General features: G+C 46.4%; 1 protein-coding gene across 1 annotated transcript in view; it reads right to left on the bottom strand.

The window, feature by feature from the left end:
* LOC115095512 (microsomal triglyceride transfer protein-like) overlaps window positions 1–17,982 on the bottom strand; it is a 135,330-nt gene extending 117,348 nt beyond the window's left edge. Inside the window, 3 exon segments of the mRNA XM_029609297.1 lie at window positions 5,842–5,982; window positions 7,915–8,102; window positions 17,648–17,982. Of these exon segments, the coding sequence (XP_029465157.1) occupies window positions 5,842–5,982; window positions 7,915–8,102; window positions 17,648–17,717 (399 nt within the window). The 5' untranslated portion in view covers window positions 17,718–17,982.
* Between the last annotated feature and the right edge of the window lie 402 nt (window positions 17,983–18,384).

Below are 18,384 nucleotides of genomic sequence, written 5' to 3'. Positions count from 1 at the left end.
TCGTCTTCCTCTCTCCTAACACCCAAGTTTATACTCCCTGTTTATTGTAACTTTGTCTTCTGCATAGTTGTTAATGTGGTTTTTCCCCTAGTTCCATTGTAAACCGGTACGATAATACTTGTCTTGAGCATCGGTATATTAAAAGAATTTAAATAAATAAATAAAAATAAATAAATAAATAGTCATCAGCAGGCAAGAACCTGTTGATCAACAAGTCTGCCCTATTGTCCTTACCTACTGTGTCAGTGCAGAGCCTACTCTATCTCCAGTTTTCTCCCTCCCTTGTTCAAACCATCGTTCTCTTTCTATCTGTCCCAAACATGCTTCTATTCTATCATTACTGTCATTCCCACCACCTCTGCTATTAGCCAGGTATGTCTTATCCTCTCGGTAAAGAAGTATTTCCTTACTGTTAGGATTTGTGACCCATGAGTAGCCCCGCGAGCTACAGTTCTCACCCCAAGGCTGCCTGTTCTCGACACGGCAGGACACCGCCTGATCCAGTTACACATGCCACCCATGCCGGCAACCCAGTCCCTCCCATAGGCACGTGTGCGAACATGTGCACACATAATATGCACGCTGTGATGGGAAGACTCAAGAGTGGCGCCTCCTGATGACTTCAGCCTCCTGGTTTATTTAAGCTCAGGCCTCACGACAGCTCCTCATCTCAGCAACAGGTCTCCAGATGGCGCTGGCCAGCCAGTGCTCCCTCCATGTGACAGGGGCCGGCCAATGGCACGGATACCCTGTCACATGGTAAGGGCAAAGGCCATCGGCGCCATTTTTATTAGTGGCAGCCGATGGCCCGAGAGCGGGAGATCACTCCCGTGACCCCCACTGGACCACCAGGTACCTGTAAAATGTTTTTTGGGGGGGGGTCGGGAGGGTGGGGAAAGCTAAGGGATTAGTTTTAAAGGGTCGGGTGGGTTTTTTGTTTATCGGCTCAGGCGTAGCCGATAAACAAAACCACGATCGGGCCGGACGAAAAAAAAAACACGATGTGAATCCGAACCGGAATCCGAACCATTTCCGGTTCCAATTCACATCTCTATAAAATAATGTGGTTGCCAGGTTAATCCACTTACTAACATAAAGTCAACCAACAAATTGCCAGTAGCATATTTTGATTGGAAAACCAGCATACAGTATATCTGTGACAACTGCACTGGCCTTACAAAGGGAGTTCAACTCTTGTAGCTATTGCTAATGAGTTCTTCCACTAAAAAGGTATTATCTAGAATGTATTTGTTAAAACTCCATACACTTCTATGCCATTACTTTTATTAATATGAACTATGATCCATTACATAGCTATAGTATTTTCTCTTTCGGTTTGAAATACCATAGCATCATCCTCATTAGCAAAGCATCAGGTTGGTACATTTGCTTCACACATCAGTTCAGTTAGTTAAACAGAAAACTCTCATATGCAAAACTTAAAATGGCTTCCTGTCTAGTCAGGGGTGATTGCTCTAATGTGATTTAGATGCAGATACTGATCCTGCTTAGCTTGACAAAGTGTTCCTGCTTCTTGGCACATCTATATTGTGCTGCAGAAGTAGAGTGAACAACAGGTCCAGTCTCACTGAAAAAGATGCGGACATCACTACCCTCTTAAAGCTGGCACAAAATGGATGTGTTACGCACCTCGTCTGCGCCCGGCCCGCGCACGGGCCTGCTCACCTCCATGGTTCCACAGCAGGTCTCGGGTCAGCCTCCCTAGCGGCAGCTGCAAGCGCTTCCAGGCCTCGGCGTCCCGCAGCGGCGTTCGCCGGGCCTTCCACTGTGCATCAGACCTCACGCTGTAACTCAGCGTCCTCAGCTATGTTGGCCATGCCCCTATGTGCACGTGCACGGACCACCCGGCCTCTTGTAGGGCCAAGGTGGGTCCTAGCTCCGCGGTGCGCCCTGATTGATTCCTGGATATAAAGAAGTCCCTGCTAGTACTTCCTTGCCTTGGCAATCGGGTTAGTATCTTGCTAGATTGTCACTGCGTCTGAACCTTGTTCCAAGTCTCGTTCCAGATTCCTTCTGTTTCAGTTCTGTTCCTGCTTCCTAGTACACCAGCGTCCTTCTGTTCCTGTTCGTCTGTCCGTCTCCCCAGGTAGTACCTCCGGACTGTCTCACTGGTACTGACCTCGGCTTGCTCTTTGAACTGCCTGTCTGCTGCCTGCCTTCTGACCTCAGCTTGTTTCTAGACTCATCTGCCTGCTGCCTGTCTTCTGACCTTGGCCTGCCTGTGACCTCGTCTGACCTCTGGAACCTGACTCCTGCTTTGGTGACTACTTCTTTGACTGACCCCTGGACTCTGACCTCTGCCTGTTCGACCACGTCTCTAGATTCTGGCTCTGTTCCTAGCCTTGTCGTCACCTACGTTATTCTGGTCCTCCTTCTTCCATCTAAACGCCAGTCTCGAACCTGACCGCACTCCCCCTCTGTCGGTGGGCACGCTGGACTTCCATTCTTCCAGGAGACCCTGCAAGGCCCACCTAAGTCCAAGCAGCTCGGGTCCCTACGGGCTCCTCCCAGGGGGATCTCGGGCTTCCAGTGGTGAAGCTCTTCCTAGCCTCTGTCTCCTCCAGTGCTCCACCCCCTGGGGACAGTTGCTTCCTGGTCCCTACCAGGGAGCCGTTCTCCACTGCTCCAGGACAAGGGTCCACCCCCGAGCGCAACAGGATGCTCCCAGCAACAACCTCAGGGTGTCTTTAATTGGACTGGACAATAAACAGCCTTGAATTCAGAGACCGAGTTCTCTGTTAAAATAATTAGATTCATTCAATGGATACTCTTAAAGGACCTGCAAGGAAGCTGGAAAGAGAATTTCAAAAATACCAACTTAGCTGGAAAAACTGAAATAGGGTATTGCTATTTGTCAGACCTATTTTTGAGAAAAGCATTTTTAAAAAATCCCAAGTAAATAGTTGTACTTATATTTCATCTGTGTTCCTTAGTAAACCATCCTGATAACCAAATTCCCAGTCTCTAGATGTATTTACTTTAGAAAAAAATAAAGTGCTAGCTAATATATTTTTTTAATAAATTGTATGCAGTTGCCACCTGGTGATTACCTGAGTAACTGTTCCGTCACTCCACACCAGAATGGTCTCTTAGCCCAGAGAAGAGCACAACAAATTTTCGATCATGGAAAAAAACCCAGACAAAATGACCACTTTTACCCATTTTTGTTATTTGATCACCTAAAACATTTTCTCTTTTTAAAACCATCTCCTGCCAACTTTCTGTCAGTGGAAATGCCAGTCTCTCTCTCTCTCTCTTTTTTTTTTAAGTCTGAGGACTCAGGTCCTTGAAACAGCATGTCAAGTGGTTATGAAATCAATGAAGCATAGAAAAGAAATAAAGAAATAAAACCATCTTGTGCAACATCAGATCTCTCTGGGTTTTGTTTTTTTTGTTGTTGTTGTTCTTGCCTGAAATAGCTACAGACTAAGAACAAGGACCTGCAGGTACCTTCCTGTGCAAGTCACTCAGTCTGTTCTACGTCAAGGTGAGCGTGCAGGCACAGGTCACCACCCAGATTAACTGGAGAGTATAAAGCACCAACCAGACAGCGCACTACTGCTGTTTTCACACACACTTCTAATCCAGTAGTGAATGTACATTCGCTCTAGGTTCACTGCTGCCTGGATTCACTCTGGAAGGAGATGAGACACTGAATTCCACAATAATCCTAGCATAAACCAGTCCCCCTCAGGGAGGTAGTTTAGCTCCTAGACTGAGTATTCCAAGAGTAACTAATGCTGGATTACAATGTCTATGAATGGAGTTTTGTAGTTAATTTGAGAAATAAATCTGAACATAAATCAACATTATTCTACATTTAATCCTGAAGTAATTCCACAGAATAAAAAGAATGAGAAGCAAAACCATTCTAAGTAATCCAAAACTGAATACTGTATTAGCAAGTTCAGGAGTAGAATAAACTTTGTGTAAAAAAAGTGTAAGTACTAACTCAAAGTACATGAATTGTCCATTGATGATTTACATAGAAACATAACGGCTGAAAAAGACCACATAGCCTGTCTATAGTCTGCTCATCTCTACAATCCCTACCACTTCCTCAGAGATCCCCTGTGCTTTGCAGACTTAAGGGGGGAGAGGGAGGTAATATTCAGTAAGCCGGTAAGAGGACAAGTTATCCAGCTAAAGTTAGCCAGATAACGTCTACTGGACATACAGTAGAATAAACATCCCACCGAATATCCTCAATTAAAGTTATCCGGCTAACCATAACCAGATAGCATTAAACATAACGGATATTCTTTTGAATACTACCAGTTAGATTTAAAGTTATTCACTTATGATAAGCCAATTAACTTTAGACTTAACCGGCTGTATTCAGAAGCATAGAGCTGGTTAAGTATGTGTGGTGTGAGGGGGGAATTGTGGGCCTACTGGCCAAAGCACAGCCCTCCTGCTCCCTTCCAGCCTAGCTCCAAAGGCTCATCTAGTCTGCAATTCCCCCCCCCCCCCCCAAAACCCTTTTTCCTCTATTTTAGAAAATATATATGGATGCCTGTTTCGGCCCCTCCTACCACCATCCGCTCCCAGGTCCAGTTCAATTTGTTAAATGTTTCAAACTCCAGGATCCCTGTCTTCCCCTACACCCTGACGCTCAATCTCCCTGTACCTTAATGTCAGCTGAATCTTCAGCTTGGATCGCGGTAGTGGCCTACCAAGATCCTGGCCCAGCGCTTCTGCCGTTGCTAAGCAGCTATGATGAAAGTATACGCTTCCAGCGTAGCTCCTACAAGCACTATGCTGGAAGCCCTTGGAGGGGGAAGAAAGAGAAGGGGGGGGGGGCTCTAGAGATTGAAACATTAAAAAAAACTCAACCAGACCTGAGAGTGGAGGGGGTGGGGTGGGAGGAGGAGCCAAGAGTGGCACTGGTCCCGACCTGTATGTTTTTTCTAAAAAATAGAGAGAAGGGGTTTTAGCGGGGAAATGGAGGACTTGGCTTGGCAGCACCAAGTCTCTGGAGCTAGGCTGGGAGGGTGTAGGGGGGCCGTGTATCAGGTTCCCAAATAACTTTAGACCTGCTCTCAGGCACGTCTAGAGTTAGTCTAATAATTTATCCTGCTAACTCCAAGTATGAGTTAGCCGGATCGAACTCAACCCTACCCCAGAATGCCCTCAACATGCCTCTTGCTTATTCAGCTAAATCTTAGCCAGATAATAACTTATTCAGCTAACTTATAGTGGGATCAGCAAGAAAAATATTCAAAACTAGCTTTTTTAGATGGATAAATGGCTTTGAATATTGACCTAAAGATGTACTAAATCAGAAAAGCACTAAAGTAATGCTGAGTGTATTAACATATTACATTGACAATGTAAAAAGTTCTGTGCTAATGCAGGGTCTACCACTGCTAACACTTAAAAGGTCACTGGTTTTATCATTTCAGATCTTTCTCACATTCCAAAGCAGAAGAACAGGATTCCTTGCGAAAGGCGATAACATCCCCTCTTTGCAAATCTTAAACACAAACTCAATGGTTGCCAGTCTTCCTTCTACTCAAGGACTGATGCCACCACATACAGTTACTTTCTGATCTACTCTACCTTTATGCTCTATATTCTACCTGGGGCCACAGGGAAAAAAAATTCAGGCCGCAGGTTATTATGTGTTCCCTCTATTTAATTCCATATTCAAAATATTATGCACAAGAGCCTAATAAAGCCAGGGGCTAGTTTGCAAAAGGATCGTGACCATTTACACATACAATATTTATACAGCTTAAGAATCACAGCAATGCCTGTGCAGTGCAAGAATGAGTTTTACACTGAAAGATTTATGCAAAAAAAAAAAAAAGATGGTACCTTCCCGGAATTCCAGTGAAAGAGAACAGGTAGCGTGAGATTGGCGGTGGTCTCTTTGCCCACTAGATCCTCTGTGGATAAATGGCTGGAGGAAGTTTCATTCTTCCCATCTGGAGCCTGGTGAATTTTAAGGTCCAGCATCTGAAACCATGAATAATTGATTGGAAACAGCAAGTAGGTGATGGAAAGACCTTATGCTCTCTTTTCAAAAAAGTCTGCTGACAAAGACATATCATGGGAATACAGTTTGGAAAAAGGAGTTTCTTGGTGCCCCTCCTAGATTAACTTCCAAATTTCAAAACAGCCATGACATGTTACCAGATGAACTCTTTCAAGAAAATAGAATCACCATGATATTAATTACCATGGCCATGTAAATACAAAAGAAGTATAAAGTGAAATAAGTGCACAACTGCATGCACTGCTTCCCTTCCCGGGTTGCAGGAGACTGTGATCATATTTCTGCTGCAACCGGGATCAATGTTTGGGACGGCTTGAGGCAACATCTACAGCACGTGCAATGAATGCGACGCTCTTCCAGATTCCTACTCAAAGGAAAGTCCGCAGCTTGCATAGCCTGAAATCCAAAGCAGGACTTTTTTCTGACCCTTAAAGGTGATACCAGGACATTTACAGCCTCTTTTTCCCCCAATCTAAATTCTACTATGCTTTACAGTTCTTGACAGGCCAGGCACATGCATGCAGCCCCCTCAGGTGGGAACAGTCTTGAAGCTCACCTCTGATGCCTGGGCTGCGGCACAGTTTCCAAACGAGGGGGAAAAGAAATGAAGAGGTTGATCTCCACAGAGACCGGTAAGCAGAAAGACTTACCCGACTAAATTCCACTGAATATATCTGGATACAGCTGCCCGGGCACCTTTAGGGCAGCGACTTCTCTGACCAGACTCACCCGGTTAACTTCAGCCAGGAAGTGTGAATATCCGCACTAGCCGATAAAATTAAGCTACACCCTCTCTCCCCCTGTTCCACCTCTTTTTGATCTGGTTAACTTTTGACCGCTCGCTGGGGTGAGAAATTTGAGTCTTGGGTTTTGCCTGAGTAACTAGGAAAGGCTATCCGGACAAGCCCTTTGAATATTAATCTCAAAGGTGATTATCAATATTTCCCATTTCCAGCAGCAGCAAAGGAATCAATCCTCCCACTGCAAGCTTCCTTTGGGAGAAGGTCAAAGCTTCCAGACTTGCAGCCCTAATGAAGGCAAGAAATGTCAGGGTCCAAAGAAGTATACGCAGCAGACTTTCTCACACCAGTGGTGTCTGGTGCATTGGACAGCACTACAGATCCCCATTGTACAAATAAACAGTACAGGAAGCCACCCACCTTGCTGGTGGCACCTGCCTACATACATACAAGGGGCAACAAAGCAAAAAAAGGCAATTTCTGGCATTAACATCTCAAAGAAAACCCAGAATGAAGGCCTTCCTCTTCACCATCATTCTCCTTTCCTTCCTTCTGCCCTCCCTCCCTCAGGTCTGTTTGTGCTCCTCTTCCTCCCTCCTCTGTGCCAAGTCCCAGCTTCTCCTCCATAAATAGGGGGCAGGCCATCGGACCTTAGCCTGGCTGTTTGCTTTCATTTCCCCTCTCCCTGCTTCCCTTCTTGCTCTCTCTCTCTTGCTCTCCTCTCCTTTGCTCCCTGCACTAATAGACAGCAGGTTACCGAGCTGCCACTGCCACGCAGGAAGGCCATGATGGAGCAGGGTGGTGGAGGGAAGGGGCAGGCAGATGCACTCCCCCAGTGCGCTGCTGCTCCCATCTCCTCTGGATTAGGAGCACTTGGGAGGTGGCAGAAATAGAGGCACCTGCCTGCCCAACCCCATGGCATGCTTACACTACAGCTCTGGCACCACGCACCATCAAGTCACTCACCAAAATGCAAGCCCCAGTGTCACCCGATAAGCGAGCAACTGGGAATTATGTGCAGGCTTTTTGTCCAGTCCTTAAATTTGGCACCAAGTCTATAAACTGTGCCTGCGACCCTCCCCCACTTCCGCCTGCTCTGCTGACTTTGCCCAGCACCCCCCCCCCCCCCCCCCCCCCCCCCGGGGTACGCACCTGCACGTGCACCAGCTGCTCCCCGGGACGGCTGCCGTCCCTCCACAGGAGATGCGTCTGGACGGTGGCATCAGCCCTCAGTCTGCTCTCCGGCATGGATGGCTGGGAGAGGTGCTTTGCTTGAACATCCAACATGTAGAGGTACCGATAGAGAATCCCCGGAGAGAAGGAAGGCGAGTCCGCATGCCCTGGAAAGGGAAGACAAAGAAGCCCAAGTTTATAAAGGTCGCATAGTTTCCAGTATAATGCTTGAGCTATTCACAAAAAAAAATGAACCAAATTTGTTTGGGGCTTTTTTAAAATAAGTTTTCTAAATATTATTATAATGCGAATTCAACAGTAAATTCGCCAGAATATTCTGAAAATAAGAAGCTTCTGCCTACCCTTGTTCCTATTATAATTTGGCAAAACACGTGACTGACCAGGGCAGCTTTTTGAATGGAGCAGAGAGCTGTGAAATATGTCAGGACTCGGAGCCCATCACCGACACTTACTCACTGTATCATTCAAGGAAGTCATTCAACTCTCCTATGAGTAAAGTAGTAATCCATATCAGGTGAACCTCCATGCAGCTCATAAAAGCTTCTGGCAGCTGATGTATACTTTTGAAACCCAACAAAAAAGACATAAAAGATTTAAATAAAAATAGACCAGTTTCAAATTTACCAGCACTAGCAAAAATAATAGAAAACATTGGGGCAGATCTTTAAATCTGCGTGCAGGCGTAATTTGTTCACGCAACCCGGCACAAACAAATCTACGCCCGATTTTATAACATGCGCGCGCTGCCGTGCGCATGTTATAAAATCCAGAGAAGCGCACGCAAGGGGGTGCACAATTGTGCAACTTGCGCGCGCCGAGCCGCACATCCTTCCTCCATTCCCTCCGCCCCCCGCACCTTCCCCTCTCTGCCCCTATCTAACCCGCCCCCCAGCCCTATCTAAAACCCCCTCCTGACCTTTATTGTGAAAGTTACGCCTGCCTCTGGGCAGGCATAACTTGCACACGCCGGCGGGTTGCCAGTACGCCATCCCCCAGCTCGGTGGCTGTTCTGGAGGCCTTGGCCCCACCCCTGGAATGCCCCCAGGCCGGCGCCCCGCCCATGGCCCCGCCCCCTGAACGCCCCTTTTTCGAAGCCCCGGGACATACACTCGTCCCGGGGCTTGCGCACGCCGTTGAGCCTATGCAAGATAGGCTCAGCGCAGCAGGGGCAGCTTTTCAGGGGTTACGCACGTAATCTGCCCCATTGTATTACGACAATTATCAGACCATTTAGATTCCAATAACTTATTTTCATCACAACATGGATTCAGAAAAAAACTGCAGCACCGAAACGCTGTTACCCTCATTGCAAGATATAGTTCTTAGGGGTTTTGACTCGGGTTGTGCATACCTCCTAGCCCTACTGGATCTATTGGCCGCATTCGACACTATAGATCATAAAATCATGATTACAAGACTAAAAGAAATTGGTATAAAGGGTAAAGTATTGCAGTGGCTTTCCTCATTTTTTGAACGACCATTTAAAGTGAGATGGGAGGGATACACACCCGACTTATTCCCATTAGAAACTGGACTGCCGCAGGGGTCAGCACTATCAGCGATGCTATTTAACATCTATATGCACCCACTTTGCCATCTTCTCTGTAGCATGAGTATCAAATGTTATATTTACGCAGACGATCTTCAGTTCCTAATCCCGATCGATAGATCCCTAGAGCACTCATTAAAAATATTAGAAATCTACTTTAAAGCAATCAGACAAACACTTCAGGAAATGAAATTAGTATTGAACTGTGATAAAACTGAAATTATTCTGATGAATAGAAAGATAGCAAATGTATCCCCTACAACAGTTGTCCAACTAAACGAACAAGCAAAAATAAAGCTTGCAGAATACGGACGATATTTAGGCATAATCATCGACAGTGAGCTATCCTTGAAAAAACATATAAACTCAAAACTAAAAAACGGATACCATAAATTAAATATCTTGAAAAGGTTAAAACCGCTGCTGCACCAAGATGATTACAGGACCGTACTACAAACACTAATCTTCAGCGAATTTGACTACTGTAATTCACTACTACTAGGCTTACCTCAATCAACAATTCACTCATTACAGATATTACAAAATGCCACTGCAAGACTACTAATGGGTACTAGCAAATCTGAACATATCTCTCCAACACTACAATCTCTGCATTGGTTACCCATCAAATACAGAGCACAATATAAAATATTATCAATCATTCATAACTCATTATACAATAATAATGTCACTTGGTTAAATGCCTCTTTGCATCTCTATATTCCCAACAGAACTCTTAGATCCGCAAACAAAGGTCTCTTACAGGTCCCTACTATTCATGGTGCACATTTAAGTGAGGTCAGGGACAGAGCAATCTCAATAGCCAGCCCTAAACTTTGGAACACCTTGCCGAGTGAGTTAAGATCAGAATCCATCAGCAAGATCTTTTAAAAAGCTCTGAAAACATGGCTGTTTAACATCGCATATCCAAAAACAGCAGTGATTGCGCATTTTAAGCTGATGTTATTTGTTTAGTTAAAGCTATGTATATTAGGTTATATTTTTATTGTAATTTAGAATTGTGTATGCTGTCATTTTATGTTATTCAATGAACTGTAAACCGCCAAAGCTGATCATACAGATTGACAGTATACAAACAAATAAATAAATAAATAATACTTCTGAGTCATGCCAATAATGCTATTTAGGGGCAAATTAATTACCAAAATAACCCCCCCCCCCCCCTTCCACATTGGATGCAGACATAGCAGACCACTGAGCATTACAACTTATCCAAAGGAAGGATTTTGTGCTTGACACAAAAGAAAATCACCACTTGTAAATACAATTTTTTGTTTTGGCGCTTTTTTTTTCATTTTAAATCTGGATTTTCTCCCATTATAAAGCATCAAGCTCTTCTCTAACCTTGTAAGACTCCAAGCAAACTCTCTCATAGCAGAGTGCACCAAAAGCTCCATGATAAAGGAAGAGGGTAAGCCAGCTCTAGTTTTCCCCCATCACATGCACGGAGATGCAGTCCTGATTTTCTACAGAAACTCAAACAGGAAATGAAATCCCCGTGCATGCAATGGAGTGCAAAGCATGGCTGCCCCCAGAGAACCGGAGTTATACGGCTAACCTATGCAACAGGCTCAGGATGCTGCCGCAGCACCACCAGAGAAGAAATGATAGTTCCCTTGGCAGAGGTTAAGCCCCCTATCAGACAGAAACTAATCTTTTATTTAAAAGTTATTATTTCCTTAAAGAAGTGCTTTGTCAGCACATGGCAGAGCACCCAAGTTAGGCAGCCAAAAATCTTACCATCTAAGACAGGAGTGGGAAACCTTTATTATTACCTGAGGGCACATTACTGTATCTTGTCTGTGCTGAGGGTGGGGGTCCCCCTTAAAAGCTCCTAGACCGAGGGGTTGGGATGTGCCAGCTTTCATGCAGCCTTAGTGGTGCTGGCTTATAATGCCAGGCTACCAACTCTGGAAGTGGCTGTGTATATGCTTCCCCCGTCAACTTGCGCACACATGCAGACATTAACATTTATTTTTTATAGAAGGTTGCAAAGTCAAGAAAAGTGCTATAATGAGGCAGGGTGAGGTGGCCGCTTCAGGCAGCAAGAGTGCCCTCTGAAACCTTCCTGCCACAGCCGCCTGCAGTGGGGTACTAAGGGGGGTGCGGGGGTACGGTCCACCCCGGGTGACAGCCAGGACTGGGGTGCCAGCCGGGAAGTCGGCGGCCAAAAGCGGAGCCCATCCTGCTCGTGGCAGAAGAAGAGGGAGGCCTCTAGCCCTGTTTCCATTGCTCACGGCCCGGTGTAAGCACTGGGCAGCTACCTAGAGCACTACAGATCCAGAACCGGCAACTGCATAGCCTTTTCTTCTTTCCACCCATGCAGCCCGGAAGAGGAAGTGGTGGGTCGGTGCGCACAGGAAAGGAAAGGTCATGCAGTCACGGCCCGAAGCAGAAGGAAGATCAGCGCGTGTCCAGGGTCACACGAAGAGACAGCGTTAGCCTTTGCACGTGGAGCAGCAACAGCGCTGGCCCGGCCCACCCCACCACCACCACAAGTGCAGAAAGCAGAGCCACAGCAGCCCCCGCGCGGTCTCAAGAAAAATGAAGAGATCCCCGTCTGTCGCAGGGACTGAAGGAGGAAGCTGCTGCTGTACTTCTGATGGGGAGCAGGGCAGGAAGTGAGAGAGAGAGTGTGTTTGTGTGTGTGTGAGCATATCTGTGTATGTGTGTGTGTGTGTATGAGAGTGAGGGAGCCTGTGTGAAGGGGTGTGTGAAAATATGTGCAAAAGAGAGAGGAAGCCTGTGTGAAGGAAAGGGGAATCAGAGATCACTGGAGGGGAGGAGGGGTGGAGAAGTGGCCCGGGGGGGGGCAGAGAAGTTAATTTGGAGGGGTGCCAAAGAAAGTATCCACCCCGGGTGCCAAAATATCCACCCCGGGTGTCAAATACTTTAGGTATGCCACTGGCCGCCTCATTCAGGTAATCTCTGGCAGCAGGAAAACCTGCAGTGCTGGCTGCGTGGAGCAGCGACATGCTGGCAGGGTTCCCACTCCCCGCCAGCAAAAGAAAGGTCCTGCGGTGGCACGGAATTGTGGTGTGCTAGCGGGATTCCCACTCCCTGCCAGCAAAAGGACAATCACTGTGGCGCCAGCATTTTCCCCTCAGCCAGCGGCAGGAAAAGGCTTACGGTGCCACCAGTGTTTTCCCTGTAGCTGGCGGCAGGAAAGGGCCTACTGTGCCGCGCCAGTGTTTTCCCAGTAGCCGGCGGCAGGAAAGGTGCCGCCAGAGTTTTCCCCACAGCCAGCGACAGGAGAGGCCTTACTGTGCAGCCAGAGAAAAGGTCCAAAATGTGTGTGTGAAAGAGACTTGCCCTGTGAGATTGAGTGTCTGTGTGTGAGAGAGACTTTGGGAGTGTGTATGAGAGGGGGTGTGTAACCATATGAGAGGATGGGTGTGTTTGTGTATGAAAGGGTGGGTGTGTATATGAGAGGGAGGGTGGGTGTGGGTGGATGTCTTTATGAAAGGGTGTGTGTCTATATGAGAGGCAGGGTGGGAGTGAATGTATGAGAGGGTGTGTGTAAGCATATGAGAGGGTGGGGGTATGGGTGGATGTCTTTATGAGAGGGTGTGTGTCTCTGTATGACAGGGAGCATGGGAGTGTCTGTATGAGAGGGTGGTGGGAGTGAATGTGTGTGTGTATATATGAGAAGGGTTTTTGTCTGTGTGTATGTGTATGTGTGTGTCTATAAGGGAGAGTGCCTGCACACGTGTTGCATGTATGACAGTACATGTGTGTGAGAGAGAGAGAGGTTAAAGTTTGTGCACCCTCCTCCAGTCTACAACAATCTCAGGCTGGAAATCTAAAGTTCCCAGGTATGGAGAGTGGGAGATTTTTTTTATCCTTGTTAGTTTTAATTATTGGATGTGATGTATCTGCTGTTTTGAAATCTTTTATTAGTATTTTTGGTAATATTTTAAACATTTTTATACGTTTTAATTGGCAGAATTTATCAGCAGATTTGAAATTCTTTTTATCGGAATGTTTAATGTTTTATAATTCTTGATTGTGTTTGCAATCGCTTACAGAGTTTCGCTTTTTTTCGATTTCCAGTTTTGTTTTTGTCTGCACTCTTCAATTTTTATTTTATGATCTCTTTATTCTGTATTTGATGAGAATCTATCTGTGTTCTGCTTGTGTGACTGAGGCTTTAGATATTCTGCTAGCTTCTGTATCGGGGTTTACAACAATCTGGCTTTAATCTGTTTTTCTAATAGAAGGTGTGTTGGTGTTTAGGGCCTGATGTAATATTTGCAGTATGGCTTTTTCATAGGTTGAGTGCTGGCAGTTATGATATGGAAGGCTTACTAAAGTGGAATTGTAGTTCAGTTTATTCCTGGCTTTCTGTGGGCCAAGTCCAGACCCAGTGCACTTTACCATAGGCCTAATACCATATGGGATCCAGTGAACCGCCTTGATTACTATGAGAAAAGTAGTTTAGTAAGTCTATTAAACTATTATTATTGAAAGTGTGGGTTTTTTTGTAGTGAATGCCTATGTAATATATATTTTGTTTCAGAAGATTGTACTTTGAATGTTTATTTTCCATATTCAATCTGCCTTTTTAAGGTTGGGGAAGTTAATAAATTTTATAATGGAAAAGAATGCATAAGTTTTTATTATATGGGGAGGGGAGGGAAGGGTTTGCCCTAGACAAACCTTAAAAAGACTGCAAGGTTTGTCTAGGACATCTAATACCCTTGTACCAGCCCTAAGAGAGAGGGTGTCACACACACAGACTGCCACCATTCACCAGCCTCCCACACCCCCATGGGGCAGATCCTGGAGAGGGGTGGGAGGCAGGCAATAGGGAATGGAGTTCTATTTCTAGACCCAGGGGGGATGGGCCGGTCAAAGGCCACCCCACCCCATTCAACATTCAACATTTCTCCAGTTCCCCCTAGTGTGGATGCCGAAGACTGAGAACAAAAAAATAACAGGCCCAAAAACTGAGTGGTTAGAGCAAGGGCTGCAAACAAGGGAAGCCAGGGTTCAAATCCTATTGCCATTCCTTGTGACTTCACCCTCCATTGCCTTCCCCCTGCCCTGGCCCTCGGTGATTTCACCTGCACCGGGCTTGGGGGGGGGGAGGGGCACCATTTCATCCTTCACCTCAGGCAGCAGATTGCCCTGCCGCCCCTTGGACAGCCTCCTTGAAGGACTCACAGCACAGTCCCAGCATCGTGCGCTCGCTCCAGCCTCTCCCACACCAAACAGCTGATCAACGGCAGCTCTTGCAGCTGACTGCTGCCTCCAAACTGCTGATCAGGTCTGGCAGCTCACCGCCACCATAGGACCGTGGCCTGACACTCACCATGGTTACTAGAGCAACAGCAAAACATGTTTCTCTTCTGGCCCTAAAGCAGCAGCACTAGCTAGAGCCATCCGTGCCGAACTGGAGCAGCAGCCCAATGTCATCTACAATGGCCCGAAATGACACGTGTGACATTGGACGGCATCAGGTCAGATACAATAGGTTCAGGGTAGCCAGGCCAGAAGAAAGGGGAAGATGGACCGGTTCCAGCAGTTTGCCCATCCTTGGTCTAAGATGAGCACATTGTCAGCCGAACCTTGCCAGCTCAGTTTGTACTGCACACACACTGCATCACATCCCTGCTTTTGTATGTAGGCAAAACTTTGGAGAATGTCACGTAGTCAGCTGCCACTCCAAGACCTCTGCCTAACTCCTTGAAATGCTTTCTAATCTGTACTCATTAGCAGCCAGGTCACTCTACCTAGGTTCACCTCCCTTTCACATTTCTGTAGCTAGCCTCCGGACTCTGCCCATCCCTGCAAGCTGAGCTACCTGGAAGGCAAACATTAGCCCTCTCCCCACAGTTATTTCCAACTCTGCATATCTGAATTTGTCTGCTTCAGCTTTGTGTCCCTCTGCCAGCTCTTTCCTGATCCTTGCTACAGACTTCGCAGATATTGTCTGCCGTAATTCCATCTTCATTGTTTTGTAACCCACTTGGAGCCAATTTGGACAAGTGGGACTTAAATGTAAATGAAATAAAAGTAAATAAACGTTTGAGTGGACAAAGTAAAATACTTTGCCAGGAGGCAGGACTAGGGTTATCGCACCAAGGTCTGTGTCATAAGAGCCGGGCTCAACCAAGCCTGAATTAGCCTTACTGCATCTCTGTACCTGTTGTGGGAAATTTCTCTAAGAGAGGCAGGAAATCAAGTCCACAGATGCAATGGCGAAATATGCTATTGTTACTGTATTTCCACCTCAGAATTGAACAAGAGGCAACCTCTCCAAACCAGATTCTTTCGCTTTTACAAAACCATAGGAATCACTAATTAGCAAGCAGAAGTTCAGGAAGCACCAGGACTGTGTATCAGTCTTTCCCCGATCGTTCTGTTACACTTCAACTGCACCTCAGTCCTTCCACCTGCAGTACGGCTCACAAGAGCCCACAGTCCCCCAGCTTCCCAATCAACCTGCTTAAAATATATTTATAAAAGGCATCGGACTGCACTCAAATTTCCTGTCACCCTCAAAGGAAATTTTATTTTACTCTTTGCTCATTTACCCTCCTTTACCCAAACCTGTTCCGGGGTCCCACGCGTCTGAGGACTTGGAAGGAAACTAACTGAAAAGATGGTAAATTGTCTTTAATTCCAATGTTTACCTGAGTTCATGTGTGGCAGAAGGTTGGCTTTAGGAACCACAGAGGCCAAAGCACTAAGGTGCAGCAAAAGACAACGACGCGGGCTAAAATCACTAATAGCACAGACTCAATGCAGGAATGCGTCCTGTTGGCTCACTTACAGGACAATGCAATAAGATGTGTGTTAAAACAGGTGCCCGCCCAATGCTACATTTTAAAGAGCTGATGCATAAAAAAAGGATGCGCTAGTGAAGGATTATGCATCCCTAGTGCTCAAATGCATCGGGCGCCCAGGAGACATGGCTGTGCGCCCCCAATTGCAACAGGCGCTCAATACGTGCGTCCGTTTTATACCACTTCAGGTCAATTTCTGGACGCGAAATATACACCCATCTAGATTTTTTTTTTTTCGGCAAGTCCTTACAATATACCTTTATTCTTAAACACTGCAAGCAGTAGGTGTTTAAGAATAAAGGTAGGGGAACCACACAGGAAACTATTTTTTTAATTTCTCCTTAGCCCTTGACTTGCGGATTGATTTAACACCAGCTCCGGGGCTGGAGTTAAATTTACTGCGTTAAAAAGTGCACATGGGGCGCCCAGCATTTTTCTGCATGTGGCGGGATAAAAGCTAATAGCCTCATCTACAGGGAATTTACATGTCATGAGCTGTATCTGCCACGCAGTTGTTTGGGCACAGGTGAACGCACTAATCTCCTTATTGCATCCAGTGCTAGTCTAGCGCGTCTAACCGTGCGTAAACCTGCGCGCTGGGCTGAGCACACTTTATTGCATTGGCCCCTTAGTATATAAAGTTGATTTGTTGTCCTGAAAATAACTATTTTAATGCAAATAGTTTTTGTGAGTTTCATCTCAGTTTCAATGTGGAGTTACTGCAATGGAAAATTATGCAAAACAGCTATGAATGCTAACGCCCTAATAGCTATGAATGCATATGAAACAATGCATGCTAAATAATGCCTCACAAAAGGGATTTCACAAAAAGTATTACAGCACCTCAGTGAGACGTAGTTAAAAGATTTTGCAATAAAATGAATAGAAAAACTACATGCACTGGGCTTATCAGCATAAAGTGCATGCTCTTCTGTGCACTTTAGTATACTGGCCTCTTAGTTTCCCTTCAAGTCTTTGTCAGCAGAGTGATTTCACTGCTTGAAAGGGCCTTGCTCCTTTGCAATAAGAAAGTTACAGGAAAAAAACCAACTCGGCCAAACTTTCTGGAAAACAGTTGAACCTCTCAGTCCTGTACCTGTGCCCTGCTAACTATCAGTAGGGGGCCACTCTCCCTCTTCATCCAGATGTTAGTACATTTGAGAGCAATGATGGCGTGTTCTCTGGTTCTCTCCCCCTTTCACTGGGCTGTCACCGGCTCCAGTCCAGTCCTGGGATGCCTAGAGGAGCCGCGGCTCAGCACACTGAAACCGGATAGGAAGAGAGGAGACTGCTGGAAAAGAAACCCCGGCCCCTTTAAAGCTCCCCTTACCTCCAGCTGAAGAGATCACAAGCAGCAGCAGCAGCAGCGCCCAGTGTCCTGCCCCCGTCCGTGCATTCATGGTGCTGAGCAAGATGTGACAGCCAAAGCGCAAAGAGCTGGAAAGAGAAGACAACGGGCACAGCGAAGATCTGAGTCAGCTCGCCCTCCTCCCCCGCCCCCTGAGTCCCGCAGATAAGGAGAAGCCAAGTAAACATGCCGTAACTGCAGGGGGGGGAGCAGCGCTGGCAACCCTCCCGCAGGTCTCAGCCACCACGGGAAGAGTTTGCGTGAGCATCGCTGCCACCCCCGCTCCCCGCAAAGCAGAGCGACAAAAGTGAAAGCCAGAGCCCTGCTCCCTCCTCCCTCTCAAGCCCCCGATTGGATTACTTAAAGGCACAGGTCTCCCAGAAAGAGAGCAAAGCAAGCCAGGCAACGCGTCCCAAAATCTGTCCTGCCAGTCGGGTTTTCCAGACAGCCACAATGAATGTGCAAGAGATAAAGTTGCAGAGACCACAAAGTAGGCAAATTTATTCCTGTGTATTCGTTGTGAATATCCTGAAACCCGACTTGCTGTGGGCAGTGACGTAGCCAGAACTGATTTTTTTTTGGGGAGGGGGGGGGGGGAAGGTTAACATAGGTGGGCAACAGACATACATCTAGGCCCTATTAGTTGTGCTCATAGATAAATAATGCCCTAGCAGATCCACCCTATAATGGACCTAAGTAATCTGCAACCGCCGTCATGC

This window comes from Rhinatrema bivittatum, chromosome 7 (genome assembly GCF_901001135.1).
Source record: "Rhinatrema bivittatum chromosome 7, aRhiBiv1.1, whole genome shotgun sequence".
In the NCBI taxonomy this organism is placed as follows: domain Eukaryota; kingdom Metazoa; phylum Chordata; class Amphibia; order Gymnophiona; family Rhinatrematidae; genus Rhinatrema; species Rhinatrema bivittatum.
The sequence above is the reverse complement of the archived record's forward strand: the minus strand, read 5'-3'. Positions and strand labels throughout refer to the sequence as shown.